The sequence below is a fragment of the Ambystoma mexicanum genome, chromosome 2q (genome assembly GCF_040938575.1).
Source record: "Ambystoma mexicanum isolate Mex_15411 chromosome 2q, UKY_AmexF1_1, whole genome shotgun sequence".
Classification (NCBI taxonomy): domain Eukaryota; kingdom Metazoa; phylum Chordata; class Amphibia; order Caudata; family Ambystomatidae; genus Ambystoma; species Ambystoma mexicanum.
The window spans coordinates 537134778-537150962 of NC_090924.1; the positions used below are offsets into that span (position 1 = coordinate 537134778).

The 16185-nt window shown below is 43.7% G+C and overlaps 1 protein-coding gene across 1 annotated transcript in view; it reads right to left on the reverse strand.

The window, feature by feature from the left end:
• Positions 1-1408: 1408 nt before the first annotated feature.
• The window catches only part of PDZD9 (PDZ domain containing 9), a gene marked incomplete at its 5' end in the record, with an annotated part of 200719 nt that continues 185942 nt past the window's right edge, over positions 1409-16185 (reverse strand). Inside the window, one exon of the mRNA XM_069646548.1 lies at positions 1409-2016. Within this exon, the coding sequence (XP_069502649.1) occupies positions 1599-2016 (418 nt within the window). The remainder of the gene's footprint in view (positions 2017-16185) is intronic.

Below are 16185 nucleotides of genomic sequence, written 5' to 3' on the forward strand. Positions count from 1 at the left end.
ATTAATACTGGGATGTCTGTATTTTCTTTCTGCCTTATTCCCCTTATTGGACACACGGTTAAAATTGTGAAAAAAATTGGAGAAATGACACTGCTTATAGAGTGGAAATCACGTGTGCTATGGCTGGCAAGATGGTGCAGGGCGCACACCTTCAACAATTGTTCTTCTAAACTCAACGTTCTTAATATTTGAACCTGTCTTGGGCCACCTAAGTTCAGGAGTTCTGCTAGCATGGGTCCTCTGGATCGAAAGGCGATTAGGAGCACAGGTTCTGGGAATGCTCTGCAGACAGCAAGTTATTAAACTATTTGAAGCTATACATTTCTTCTTGTATTACAAAATGAATGGCGCCATTGGCTTGGCAGAGGGAAATGATGGGTGAAAATAATTCTTCATTGTATTTGTTTTCCATATCCTGTCTAATGTTGCAATTGCCGATTACCCAGGGTTGGACGGTGACTGGACCTGGTGGCATTCAACTTAGGAGAGAAAAAAAACGAAATAAGAAATACAGCACGAAAGGACCAATTCTGAGCATCTGGTTAGAACAGATTTATCCAAGAGCCAATGCCACATTTAATGCTTATCCTGGAAAGTGAGGCAGGGGATGAATATAACATTGTATAAATGTGGCTGAGGAAAGATTTGTGCATGATAATTTGTGACTGAAAAAAACAATAATAAAACAAAAAACCAAAAGAAGCAACACAAAAAATGCTTGGGACTGACTTAGATGAGAAAAGGACTGCAGTTAGGCCGACGGCTTCCTGTCCAAAAGATGGTTGACAAGTAGGAACTGAAGAAGCACAGGGAATTTTACCTGGGCACGACCATTGGGCCACGGGCGAGATGCTCTATGCATTCTTTTTTTCAATACAGAAAAATCCGTTTTTTTTATCTGTTACTCTGTGAAACAGAATCCCAAAAGAAACTAAAAGTAGATTACCAAATGTGTGGTATTCCAACATAAGAAATGATTGAAAGATCTGAATTTAGATTTGTTAGAGGACTAAATGTTCCTAAATCCTACTACACCAGAGGAAGAAAAAAATGTTCATCAAGGAATGGGATTGTATGGCCTCATTGTGGAGCACCAACGGAAAACTTGACGAAGACCTTTTCCAGATCAAGGATATGACTCCATGGTCAAATTACACTCAAGACACTATCATGCAAAATATACTCCTGTAGCACAGATAATTTCCACAGGGAAAACATAGGCGTTATTATATACCAAATGTTCTTAGTCATGCCTGCGGGAATGCAGCGTATCATATGCTGCCCCTTTTGGAATGGACTTTAATCAATGAGCTGGTGATCACAATAATTCAACCTCTCGGAGAAAATAAAATGAGCCCAAACAATACAGACTTCTCAAGCTCGTTTAGTGCTTGCAGATAAACTTACATTGCAGATTCGTCATTTATGTTACGACAAATCCATGCAAATTCACAATACACGGTTCTGGTAGTGTCGCCGCACGAGCGTCGTTTTAGTTCATTGTTCAGGTTCCATTGATTACATAAATGAGTTTGTGACAGGTTACATGTCTGGGCAGTTTTGGGGCTCTTCCACGGTCTGTAGAATTGGCAGTGTCTTCAATTGAAGGGGACAGCACACTCGTCCATCCAAAAAGCATCTGATCCTGATGAGGATGATGTAGATAAGGATGCAACGTCATCCACCATGGTCCAATAAGGCGAATAACGGTCACCGCTCGAGTCCGTGATATCTGAAGTAACGTGGGCTTGGGTCTCCTCCGTCCCAAATGGTTTACCCGTTTTAAATGACCTATGAATCATAACATCGCAACCAATGTCTTGACCAACAGTAAGAATTCTGGTATTTTTGTTCACTGAATGCCAATATTTAGATACTGGGGGCAGTTCTGTAGAGGAATCGTACCAAAAGGACTTTGTTGCCATAACATGTCTAAAATTTGTCTCCAAGTTGATATCCTCGTCTTCCTCTTCTTCACTGCTTGTCCAGGCATCTTTTTCTTTGCTGGGGAAGGGACTAAAATACAGCAAAATGCAATTCAGTTTCAAATTAACATATTTAATAGAAACATATCTGTACGAACATACCGTTAAACAGAAGCATGGCCAATGACATTCCTGTTTGCATAATAACGGCAAACTCAGTTTAACATTTCATGGAAAGAATAATCAGTGCTCTACATATTAAACATTCAGAGCAAGAGGAAAGCTCACCAGAGGTAAGAAATGGATCCTGATAGACTACCATAGATACAAGGAACACAAATGTAATTTCAATTCATCTAATAAGGAACACAAATGAGGTGAAATTAACATGTCCGGAAAAAAACAAATCACTTACAAAATCAGTATCCTTTGTGAATGAAAGGTAAGTAAGGATTATGTGATATTGGTATGTGTGATGCAAGTAATGACTGAGTCAGACTGGGCAGAGGGATGATCCAGTGGGTGTTTGGCAGAGAGTCTCGTCCTTGATCTGCCTGTTAATACCTGCAAGTACTTACAAAGAATAAAGACTTATTGTATCCATGCATGGGACAAGATTATGTTGTGATTGCAGAGGTGGGAAACATTGGACAAAAGCATTTACCACCAATTATGTTACCACAACTGAGAAAACACGTTTTGCCCAATCCATATTTTTGCACTAGGGGCATTCTGATTTGTGTACTCTTCTGCGTGACATAAACAGATGTTTCCTCAAACAAAGTCCCATCTTGCATTTGGGAAAGCAGAGCCACACATATATTGTTTTGTTCCTTATTGTACAAACAAAAATGAAAATCAGTTTGTGTGCACAGTTTTCTTGCCTTTGTTCAAAATGTTCTGCAATAGGACCTGCTCCGAAGCAGAGTAGGACTCTACAAAAAGGAACAATGCAGGAAGGCAGGTGAACCATATTTATTTGGGATTTTTCAGTGATTGTCCAAAGTCAAACATAAAGAACTCAAATCCACAGTCAGGAAAGCTCCTTGAAATCAAGGTTTCTCAAAGAATGTCTCTCACAACTGGTCTCATGCAGATGTCTCTCAGCCCTTCACAGTCTCTAGTTTTTAGTAGTCCTACTGTTTGCTTGGCAGGGTCTTTCGTAGTTTGCGTACTTTGGGCTAGACCAACACCCACAATTTCAAATCCAGGTTAGCAGATGCCACTTGGTATTAGATAGAGTGTTGGCTCTGCGTCAGACCTTCACAAAAGCCCAGAGTCTCCAACAGTGTAAGAAACTTATGGTGGCAGCAGTAAAGACAGACACAAGGGATCACAGTTCAAGGGTGTTTATTGAACACTGAATGCAGGGTGGAAAAAACGCCCAACCTAAACCTAAATCTAAGATGGGAGCGAGCGTCGACCATCAAATAGAAATAAGGCAGTCCTAGTGGCATCGTGTCAAAATAAAAGGGCCTATACTAAGAAAAACCTATTGCCAATCCTTACGCTAAATACAAAAGAAGTGTGGGATAGGGTTTCAATAAAGAAAGAAGTGTTCTCAAATCAGTCAGGATGTGATTGCCAGGGGTCTCCCTTCCCCACGTTTTCAGAACGGGACAAGGTGGGACTCCTGAGCACAGCATACACTCGAGCTTTCCCCAGCACGAGCCAACAGTTCTGCTCCAGCTATCAGGTTCTCTGATGGCTTAAAAAAAGTCTCTAGCCCTCGAGGACTTGATAGTTTCAACAAACAAACTCACAGTTCTGTTCTACAAATGCTTTTGGGTGATAGCTTCACCCTGAGGTCCGCCTCTTCCGGGCACAGACCCCCTGAGACACTTTGGGTGATGGCTTCACCCCTGGGTCTCCAGGCTTCTGGACGCTGACCCCTAACCGTCTTATTCAATTATGATAACTTTTCACACCTGGATCTCCCTCAGCCGGGCTCAGATCCCAAAGGTGGCAAGCGGGAAAGTTCACTTCTCTTTGTCTCGCACCACTCCTTGCTTCATAAATCTTAATGTATTTTTAAGCCACTCCAGGGTTTTCCTTCTTAACCCTTTGATACACTGTTCATGGGCTCATTTCACCAGGTGGGATGCCTGTCCTTTTCTTTTCACAGTCATCTGTCGGTCAAAGACTTTCGACGGTACTGAGGATTTTGCAAGATCATTGTATGACCACTTTGGCCCTCCTTTCATCTTCTTACAAGCCCTTCTGGTTATTGTAGTTTTCTACTTTAGGGTAATCGCCCAGAGTCTCTTTGGGGAAACATCCATGTGGTGTTGGACTCCTTTGCGGCTGGTTTTCCACCTTTAACTAACAGTTCTTTGTTCAAAGTTCAAAAAGAGTCACTTGCTACTCTTTATTCAACACAGTTCCGTTTCTTTATCAATATGCCTCTCGACTCACTGGCTGTGATGAACTGCTTTGCTTTCTTTATCCTTTGAGTCAAGGTCGGTACCACAGAGACCACTGTCTCTCCCCGGCTTGGTTTTAAGCGGAAGATGGTCTCTCGTACCGGTGACATCTGTTGCAATACACGCTGGCTATTGTTCGCGGACTTAAGTTTCTTTCAGCAGAGGTTCCACAGGCTTTAGTCAGAAAGGGTAAGGTCGATTCTCTCCTTGTCACCCTCTCACTCTGCGCCATCTTTCTCCTCTTCTTGAACTGCCATGCTGAGTTAGCCCTTGCATCGTGCAGTCTGCCTTGCTCTTCCTGTGCTCTTGTGCTCCACCTTTTATCCCTGTGGGGAAGGGAAAGGGCCGTCAGGTGTGTGTGTGATTCTGGTCAATTGTCTGACTTTGCCTGACCCTCGTATTGGGACATGTCATGTAAACGGCTCTGGTGTTAGTCTGTTGTCATTCATGTTTATTTATTTATTTATTTTTATTTATTGCATTTGGTTACACGCCCAGACCCTTGGGTATCACGGCGTAGGTTATATATATCTTAGTTTTCATTGATTTTCAATGCAAAAGTAATTGCAGGTTACGAGTATCATAGAATAGGTTACATATATCTCAGTTAACATATCAAGGTAGCATACATTATGATTTGCAGGAATGGTGCAAGCAAATATTTGCGTTGGTTATCATAAAATGATGCAGTAGTCTGGTGGAACTTGGAAGGTTGCAGCTCAGCGGGCGTACTAGTGCTGGAGTTTCAGTATTTATTGAACAACCAGGTTTTTAGTAATTTTTTAAACTCAAGCAGTGATGTTTCATTGGACAGATGTGGTAGCAATGAGTTCCAAATGCGGGGGGCTGCTATGGGGAAACTAGAGTTACCTGCTCTTGTGGTGGTGAAGCGTGGAATGTGTAGTTGAGTGTAGACGTTGGATCTGAGAGCTCTGTGCGATGCTTTGCTTGTAATGCATCCATTGAGGTAGGTGGGGGCATTGTCATATAGGCATTTGTGGGTAGTAAGTGTTTTGTGGAGGATTCTTGCGTGAACTGGGAGCCAGTGTGCCTCTCTTCTGTGTTGTGTAATATGTTCTCTTCTATTTATGCCCAGTGCTGCTCTGAGGGCTTTGTTTTGTAGGAGTTGGAGTTTGGTTAGGTTTTTTTTTCAAGGTGCCTAGCAATAGAATATTGCTGTACTCTAATTTTGTAAGGATAAGGGCTCTCGCAAGTGTCAGGCAGTTGTCTGAGGATAGGAGGGGTCTGCTTGGTGTGATCAATTTGGCAGTATAGGCCGTTGAGGAGGCGAGGGCGCTGATGTGGTTGTTCATAGTGAGGTTGGAATCAAGGTATACTCCTAGTGTTGTGACTGTGGGATATGATGATGGGTGTACCATCGATCACTATGGTGGTGTAGTCTGGCTGGAGTTTACTGAGCCTGGATGGGGACCCAACTATTAGAATTTCCGTTTTATCTCCGTTAAGGCAGAGACTATTTTTGGCTATCCAGGATTGAATGTGGGAGTATATTGTGTTGATGGTGACCGTGTCCTGTTCCAAGTTACCTGTAATGGAATAAGTATTTGAGTGTCATCTGCGAAGTTTGTGTAAATTACTCCCATAGCATCTAGTGCTGCGAACAGTAGTTTAGTGTAGGCGTTATATAAGGTGGGTGAGAGACAGGATCCTTGTGATACACCTACTGGTACCGGGATAGGATCTGCTGCAACTTCCCCTAGGGTGACTCTTGATGTGTGTTCGGAAAGGAAGGATTTTATCCAGGCGGTGGCCTTCTGGGAGAAGTGGAAGTTAGAGGATAGGGTCTGGCATAGTTTGTCATGGTCGTCCAGATCAAACGGCGCTGAGAGGTAGTAGGATACACAGTTTGCCAGAGTCCCTGAGAGCGTCCATCTTGTTTTTTAGATCCAGGAGGGCGGTCTCCATACTGTGATTGGGGCGAAAGCCTGATTGTCTTTCCCCTAGTAGGTGATTCTGTTCAACGTGAGATTGTACTTGGGTGTAGGCTATTTTATCTATGATTTTAAGAAGGAAGGGCACAGTTGTTATTGGTCTGTAGTTTGTGGGGATTGTAGGGTCTAATGAAGGCTTTTTAAGAAGTGGTGTGACCCAAGCTACTTTAATGGCTGCTGGGATTTCGCTAGATTTAAAGGACTCGTTCACAAAGCTAGTGATAGTGGGTGCTGGTATAGTAGCACAATCTTTGACTACCTTCGCTGGTGTGCGATCACCTTTGCAATTAGATGGCTTAAGTGATGCTATTGTTTTAAGAACTTGGGCAGTAGTGACTTGGGTAAATTGGAATTCGGGCGTGTCTGTTGTAGTCGTAGTAGATATAGAGTGGATGGGCAAGGTAGAGCGATCTAAGAGTTTTTTTTGTGAAGCTATTTTGTTTTGGAGTGTGGTCACTTTGGAGGATAAAGCGTTCTGAATGGTTGTGCACCCGTCTTTGCTGGAGGTTACAGGGTTGGATGGGAATTTCTAATTCTCTAATAGTAGTAAATAATTCTTTGGTGTTGGAGGCTGCAGCAGCTATACGGTCATTGAGAGATTCTGCTTTGTGAGAAAGGACAATGAGTTTGTAGGTTTTGAAGAGGTCTTGTAGTTTGGTTTGAATATCTGGGGAGTTGTTTTTTCTAGTTAGGTGTTCTAATGCTCTTTTTTTTCTTCTAAGTTCTATGAGTTCATGATTGAACCAGGGGGCGCTGCATTTGGTTTTGGGCATTTTAGTTTTGAGTGGGGCTACTTCGTCAACTGCTAACTTCAGGCATTGGTGTTAGTAGTTGGCGATGCTCTCTGTGTTGGTGCTGTCCAGAGGTTTAGACTTAAGTAAGTTGCTGAGGACAGGGTTTAAGTTCTCAGGGGTAAGCTTTCGTACATTTCTAACCTGAATAGGTGGTAGTTTGCAGGGTTTAGGTGAGTGGTCAGAGTCTAGGTTTATTTTTAATTTAATTAGTCAATGGTCAGTCCAATGCAAGTTAAGGACATCTATAATGGATACTGCAGTATTAAGGGTGAGTATACAGTCGAGGATTCTCCCTTTGCAATGAGTAGGGGTGTCTACTATTTGGGAGAATTGCATCTCCTGGAAAGCATTTTGGCAGGCTGTAGCTTTGGTGTCTGGCGGGTCATCATAGCCTAAGTTGAGGTCCTCTAGGAGGATGTATTTAGTTTTAGGTTTAAGATGAGGTGTGATGAGAAGGGGTAGGTCGATGTCTGGCTTACTTGGTGTTCTAAAGACTATTAGGAAGTTGATGGTTTCTTGATGATTGACAGCTAGTTTGAGGGAGAGTTTCGTATCCACTAAGAGCTTCCGTTTTACATTCTCTGAAAGATAGAGAGGTTTTGTGAATGATGGCCACTCCTCCTCCTAGGGTGTCAGAGTGGTCTGCTCTGAGAACGGTATAATCATTAGGGACGGCTAGTGTGATCGATGGAACTGAGGCAGGGTGTAACCACGTTTCTGTGAGCACTAAGAAGTCAAGTTTAAATTCTAATATACAGTCGTGTGTCTCAATTGCATGGGCTCCAAGGGATATGACATTTAGTAGGGCTCCTCGGAGGGACTGTCTGGTGTTGGGAGGGGTAGGAGGTTGGATCGGTTAGAGTTGGGTGATGGATACTTTGGTATTGGGACGATTGGTAAGAGTTCCTTTCGGGAAGGTTGTCTGCTGGTGGCTGGTGTCGGTGTTGTCCTGAATCTCGGTTAGGTATTGTGCTGCTTTTGAAGCAACAGGTAGGGAGATGGTTATTGAGGGGGGGGGTGCTGGAGATGGGTGCGTCCTGTTGGTCTTGGATTGCGCTTGGAAACAGTGGTGGGTTTAGATTTTGTAATAATTGAGGTCCTGGATGAGAGACGTGTACGGTGGGTACTGCCCAGTAGGGGTTGGTTTTGGCATGGGCAGGGAGTTGCTGAGTGATCGGGAATGCTGGGTGGTTGGGGAGGAAGGGCGTGGGGCAGGGAAGAGGGTGGTGTCTGGGGCAGTAAAGCCGTGCCAGACCTGTCTTGTGCCGTATGAATGCACCTTTAGAGCAGTCTTTGTTTTCTGTGTGGGTGTCGGTTTGGAAGCTAAAGTTGGTGGTGGTAATTTTGATGGAGGTGATACAGTTGGGCATGATATGCTGAGGTATAATTCTAAGTACGAGTAAGAAGAGGGAGCTGAGGATAGCGATGGTGTTGTAGTTCTGGGAATGGGTTCTCGGAATGTGGCCGGAGCTATTAGACTGTGCTTTAACGGTCTGGGGGTGATGTTTGCCAGCGTGTGGTGAGGCATACGTTTGCATTGGGGCAGGTGTGTTGGGGTGGCACCGGAGGAGTTAGGAGGGTGCACTAGTCGTGTATATATCTATCTGCTTCTTATGATGATGGCAGTGGTTTAGTGCATGCGTATGGTTTGGCTGAGATTAAGCAGCGAGCTGTTGTGCATTGTAGTAGGTGTGGGAGCTAGAATATAGGCAATGTGTCAAATTTTAGGCATTCATTGATAGGGGGATGGAGAAGTACTAATACTATGCATTAGTGAATGGGCCTTGTAATAGGCAGTAGATAATACATTTGGGCAGAGTAAGCTATAGACTGTAGCTAGTCTACTGGAATCCTGAACAGAGGATGCAACAGTCAGCAGCCGGGGCTCAATCAACTAAATGGAGCAAGCAGCATCAGGTGCTAAGTCAATGGAGTACAACAGGCAAAAGATAATATACTGAAATGCAGCAGGCAATGGCTGGATCAATGAGATGGTACAGGCCGCAGTCAGTGCTAAATCACTGGGATGCAATAGGCAAACAGTAGAATGCTACAGGCGGCAGCACGGTCTAAAACAGTGAAAAAACAGCAGGCAAACGCTGAGTCAATAAAGTGTTACAGGCGGAGGCACAAATAAGATGCATAGGCTATAGTAAAGCAGGGCCAGGTGTTCTATGCAAAACTGTAGGCTCCTGAAGGTTGGACTCAAGAGAGATGCCGGGTACAGCGCGAAAACAGCATAGCGCTAACATACATACATTACATAATCGATAGGGACGTGCAAACAGAGTGATATAAGGCCAAGTTGGGGTACTCAAAAGAAGGCATAATGACGAGATAAATGTAGAAGAATATGATAGACAGTTGACACAGTGGTATTGAGCGACTGTTGGGGTTGACATATACTCTCATGCGAGGATAGGAAGCGGTCCTTGTGGTTGCGATCAGTGACCAGGAGATGATGAAAGCATGAGATGCTTTAGAGCATATAGTGCATGGAAATGACGAAAATAATCACAGCACAAGTGCACACGGTGAGAGGCCAGGGACGGAAAAGTCCTACCTTAGGAGGTACAGGCAAAGAGGGGTGCGGACCGGACCTGCGCACCAATGCGCTAACAGGCGCTAACAGGGCCTTTTCTTCTGCGGGCCTTCTCGGGAGCAGGCCGGCTTCTGCCGGCCGGCAGAAATGCTGCTATAGAAAGCTACCGCCGTTGCCTAGCAATGCGTCTGCCGGCCATTTTGTGGACAGGCAGCACGTATATATAAATATATGGAACGAGCAAGAGCATATATTGTATGGTGATCCAGACCAGTGGAGCTCTGTAGAAATCACGGTCGAGAAGGGGCTTCCTAGCACTGTCGTGCTCACCTTCAGGTTAGATGGTGCACTGATTGCACATAGACAGCCAGCTGCTTCTGCAGCATGTGGCAGGGTTCCGGAGGCTCAGATGTCCGAAGGGGAAGATAGGAAAGGGCTCCTGCCCTCTCCACGATCCAGATGGTGTGGCTGTGATCAGCGCAAACAGGGCCTTTCTTCCGTGGGCCTTCTCGGGAGCGGGCCAGGTTCCGCCTGCTGGCGGAAATGCTGCGGTAAAAAGCTACTGCCATTGCCTAGCAACGCGTCTGGTGGCCATTTTGCAGACAGACAGCAAGTATATATAAATATATTATATGGTGATCCAGACCAGTGGAGTGCTGTAGAAATCATGGTCGAGAAGGGGCTTCCTAGCACTGACGTGCTCACCTTCAGGTTAGATGGTGCACTGATTGCACGTAGACACCCAGCTGCTTGTGCAGCATGTGGCAGGGTTCCGGAGGCTCAGATGTCTGAAGGGGAAGATAGGAAAGGGCTCCTGCCCTCTCCACGATCCAGATGGTGTGGCTGTGATCAGCGCAAACAGGGCCTTTCTTCCACGGGCCTTCTCGGGAGCGGGCCGGCTTCTGCCTGCTGGCGGAAATGCTGCTGTAGAAAGCTACCGCCGTTGCCTAGCAACGCGTCTGGTGGCCATTTTGCGGACAGGCATCAAGTAAATCTAAATATATGGAACGAGCAAGAGCATATATTATATTGTGATCCAGACCAGTGGAGCTCTGTAGAAATCGTGGTCGAGAAGGGGCTCCCTAGCACGGTCGTGCTCACCTTCAGGTTAGATGGTGCACTGACTGCACGTAGACACCCAGCTGCTTCTGTTGCCACTGGGTCTCTCTCTTTGAGCACTACCTTCCCTCTGAGTATTCCATTTTGGGTTCTTCTCCATATCTGGATGCATCTCTATTCCATTTGCATTTCTTCGTTGCATCTCTAGGTTTTTTTTATCTCTCTCACAACATCACTCTGCAATAAATGGAGCTCTCATTCTCCATCCCACCCTTTCTTCTTTACAGAGTGAGTTCATCCTAAACCATACTGGATATTGGGTAGCTGCTCGAGGACCCAACCCTTGCAGACCCAGGCTGTTGAGGCACCCGCAACCGACAAATCCCATAGGCTGATAACCTCTGCACTACCCTGTGCCACATACAGGGTGAGTTCAGTGCAGTAGCTTTTCACCTTGATGTTTAAACTCTTTAGCATTATCATGTTCCCATCATGTTTTATGAAAATGGAAAATCCAGTTTACAAACTGGGGCCAACAGCATTTAGTGCATGTTTTGGAATGTGTTTAATTACACATCTGTCTTCCCTCCAAACCGTTTTTCTTTATTATTTTTTCATTCTGTTTTTTTTAGATCCCTTATAGATCTATTCGCCCTGAGGAAGGCTCTTCAATCAAGGCCAAGACTAATGGCTCTAAAGCCGAAACGTGCCGCTAACACAGCTCTAAATTTCTAAACAGTAATTTACTGATGATCTGTGTTCATAACAATTATTAACAGGTTAAAAACTTGCACGTAGGCAGTTTCACCCAGCATGATCAGACTCTGATCATGAGTATGTACAAAGGATAGTTACCTTTGCTCAACAAAAAGTTTGATTTAACAATGCAAGACATCTTAATCTAACTGTGTACTTTGTTTGTTTCAATGTATAAAAATATTTGCTTTTTTTTCTTTTCCCTTTTTTGTATTTATTCTTGAATCATTCTATTTTACAAATGTTAACCATTTAAGAGATTGGTTTTTGCTTTTTGTGACTAAATTTCTCTGAACATTTTATGGGCAAATTCTGTTTGGTATTGCCCATAAGCATCACTGTATAAAATTTCTTTACTCAGAACTATGAATAACATTATTCATTTTAACCATTTTTTTCTTTCTGTTTGTATCAATTAATAAAATGTATGATTGAATATATCTTTCGTGTTTGCCCTACTTGTTCTCCTTGGCATTTTCCTATTTTCTTTCTGACTTCTTACGAAGCAGAACATTTATTGGTTGGGAAAAATGAACCTGAACCGTGACCATAATTGCTTGGTCAACTAATAGTGAGAGTTAAAACCCTGTGTTTTCTTTGTACTTTGCCCCGAACTCCCACTGAACACGCAGGGGGCACCCCCCTTTTTTTGTTAAATGCTTCTGCAGCATGTGGCAGGGTTCCGGAGGCTCAGATGTCTGAAGGGGAAGATAGGAAAGGGCTCCTGCCCTCTCCATGATCCAGATGGTGTCAGTGTGAAAAGGGGGGATGGGCAGTGTTTTGGAATATCCTACATAGGATGGGGAAAAGGTGTTAAGGGGGGGGATACCGCATCTCACCCGTCAGTGTCTCACTCCCACTCCCCAAAGACCCTCCATCCAGGTGACTCTCCCGCACTGGTCCACCCCCAGGAACTGTATCCAAAAGCGATGGCTGTGTACTGGCCACCTGTATGACAGATCCCCAGGGACTAGAGAGGAAGGCACCTTCAGGTTTCTCACAACAGCAAGCCACTTTACATCTTCCATTGGCTTTTCTGTAGGAATCTTGCCACCTCCCTGTCTGTAGGTCCTTGCACTTCTACCCAACAGCTAGCTCTCACTTTCCACTTTGACATTGTCCCATGTGCTTCTATCCAAGGGATTTTCTTTCTTTCCTTGTGCTTCACCTGAACCTTCTTGATGCTCAACCACATGATCGAACTTCCACCCTTCCCAGGCTTACATCATGTAAGGTGTGCCTCTTTCTCTCCTGATACTACCTATTCTTTTTAGACTTCAGTGACTGGCGCACCCCACTCTTCAACTTAAACTCCCTCTTTGACATCTCTTAACATCTTGCTTGTTACGCCTTTTCTTCTCTGTACAAATCTTCTTTCCTCCTCGCCTTCAACTTTCCCCCTCCTCTGTCCTTTCCATTCACTAGTTTCACTATGCTCCAACCTCCTTCTTCTCCTCCTCCTCTGCCCTCATTCACTTTCCTCCACTCTATTTCTGATTTTCTTCTTCTCTACATTCCTGTTGCTTTCCTTATACATCCTCCTAATCTTTTTTTTTGTATTTATTGTGCAATAGCCAACATTTGACTTTTAACACTAGAACAGTAACGGATACAAAAAAATAAAATAACACAGAAACTCTTCAAATGAATTACAAACTTCCTTCACTAAAATCTTCAATTAAAAAAATATATAATAAAAGCTATATCACAAACACTAAAACAAGACCTGAGAAACAAGAAAAATTCAAACAAATGAAAAAGGAAAAGGAGCACCAGACACCATATTCCCAACTAGACAAGTAAAATGGGTCTCCAAAAAGTCAGCAATGTGCAGAAAACATCTCCATTGGCCAAACCAGGAGAAGAAAAGGAATACACTGGCTCGGACCTGCACAACTTCGATTACCTAAATACTTCCTTCTCTCCAGATCAACGCTCAATCCCTGATCAAATTGAGTTCCCTTAGGGCTCTTACGAGTTCCATTGAAAGACCAGACACCTGACGTGAGGATAATCTCTGCCAGAATTTATTGGAATTTAACCAGGATATGTGATGGACAAACCTACCAAATCTCCTATCCCTCATACTCCAAGTGCCCGGGCAATTAGATAATAAGAGTTTAGATGATTGCAGATTGTTATTAAGACACTTGTCACAGTATGGTGCTGTTTTCCCTTCACTATCTCTGGTGGCCAAAATCTCTAGAGTGGGGAGCAGGTTTAAACGGAATCTAAGGAAGGATAAATCAAAACGCAAATCCGGTGATTTTTTTTAAATAGGAAGGGACCATAGATAACCGCTTATCAACCAGAGTAAAGGAGCCAGATCTCTTCGCCCTCCTCATACTGTCTATGGCATCAATCCAGTCACACTGTTTCATTTTTTCTTTAACCTTATCTGGGTTCTGACGGAGCAGATCAGCATCACAGTCCGCTCTCTCTCTAATATTTCAGAGCATCTCTGCTGGAACTTGGACAGAAAACCATTTTTACCAGAATGTAACTCTCAAGCTATTTCCTCAAAATATAAATTCATGGGAGGGTCTAAGACCTGTCTGTACAGTGTCAACCACTTCCACTGGAGCCATGATCTAAGGGACAGCAGACCTAATTCATAGTGAAGAGAGACTATTGGGACGCAATCCGGTAATCCAAGTGTATGTTTCCAGAGTTTAGCTTCCAAAGAGTCCCACTCAATATCCATGGCTAAATAATTATAGTCCAAGCCAAAAAGGATTATCGGAATTACTTTGCCTATATAGAATCTCACGAGCGGGAAAATAGAAAATGTGCAGAATTGGGATTTGATTTTTTTCATTTGTGCTCCCAGCTTTACCACTTATAACTCAATTGAGAGCAACAAACCGGATTTCGTTGGAAATGAGCGGATTGTTGCTCCCAAATAAGTCAATTCCGAGACAGTCTCAATCGGGAGTTGATCCAGATTCCAGACATAGTACTTTACTATCTTTCTCGGTTGTTTCAATCTTATTATCTTGGACTTTGCTGGATTGATGGTGAAGTTGTTATTTCAGGCATCATTTTCTACTGCAGACAGGAGACACTGCAGCCCCACTTGGGAATGATCCAGGACTACAACGTCATCCGCGTATGCCATCCAAATGATTTTTGTTTTTCCAATCAGCGGAGATATTAAGCCTATGTCCTTCAGCCACCCTGCCAGGTCTGCCATGAACAAAATAAACAGAAAAGGAGCTAACGGGCATCCCTCTCTCTACCCTAATCGGGTTTGACAGTAGGCCTGATCTACAAAGCTTCACCTGCATAGAGTTGTTGTGGTCTAACTCTCTCAGGACTGACAGTAAACTTGGAGAGATACCCCAGCCATCCAGTTTTTTCCATAGAAGATTCCTGTCAATAGTATCAAAAGCTTGAGAGAGGTCTAACCAAGCCCCAAAAAGGGGAGAACCCCCTCCTTGGACAGACGGTGCGATCAGACAGCTCAAAGCCAAACCATTAAGAGAGGTGGATAAACCTTTTCCTAAGCCAGATTGCTGTCTTGGTATAACGCCCTTCTTTTTTGGCCAGGTTGCCAATTCCCCTAAAATGAGACCTGTAAAGATTTTGCTGTCTGCATCTAAAAGGGAAATTGGATGGTAGTTAGTTGCCAACAGTCTATCCCCCTTTTTGTAGATTGGGATTACTGTAGAGTTTTTCCATGAGTCTGGGAACCTCTTTTGCAAGATTGTTATCAAAACGTTTTTTTAGTGCCCTTGCCTATAGGGGTGGGTCCATTTTTAAGATTGAATTACTCAAACCATTCGGACCCACAGCTCTGGAAGCTGATGATTTTCTTATCAGCAATTCCACATCCGAGGCAGAGAAATCCAGGGACCACTTGATCTGAGTATTTCTATCCCGGACTATGGCATTCGGGGAGTCATAGACCCTAGCAAAATGGTCACATCATACCTGTTGTTGAATGACCGCATCCATTTTTTGGTTTTGACTTACCTCATTCATCCTCACCATAGCCCAGAAATTTCTTGAATTACCCCGCGAGAGAGCAGATAACATTCTCTCCCCATCCTGCTGCCACCAAAGATACCTATGGGCTCTAAGCCAATTTCTATAGTTGTTACTGAGGACTCTCAGACCTTCCTTGAGCTGCTCCAAATCTGTACAAGATCTCTTTAACCTCCCTCTTTGTTTTCTGAGATGCTTCTTTTGTTCAATCATTTCAACATTATAGTTTAGTTTAGTTTAGTTTTTAGTTATAGATGTGTTTATGAGTCCTATGTGGTTTCTGCGGGTTGGAATCGGCAGGTGCCAAATTGGAAAGAAATTGAGAGAAATGGGCTGTTGCAAATGTTCAAAAGTTGTTGGTCTGAGTTGATACACCAAACCCCTCAATTTGCAGTTTAACACTTTACCCCCCTTGTGAAATCTCTTTACCACATTACCTGCTCTATTCGTGAAGAGCTCCCGGTCGTAAACCAGTACATCAGGAAACCCCTCAAGCCCCAGAGATTCCCTTATGTTACATGGTCATCACTATTCCCCTCCACCAGTTGAAATCTTGAACAAGATGAAAAAAATAAATTTCGAGGCAAAGAGTTAGTCAATGGTTGAGAACGCTGGTCCTCTATGCCATGATGGAGCATTTGGGATATCCCCCGTGATGTTACCATTAAACATTTGGAGACCCCATTCTTGCATAAAATCTACCCAGATTTTTCCATTGGTGGTCTTCTTATGGGATTTTCCTGAAAT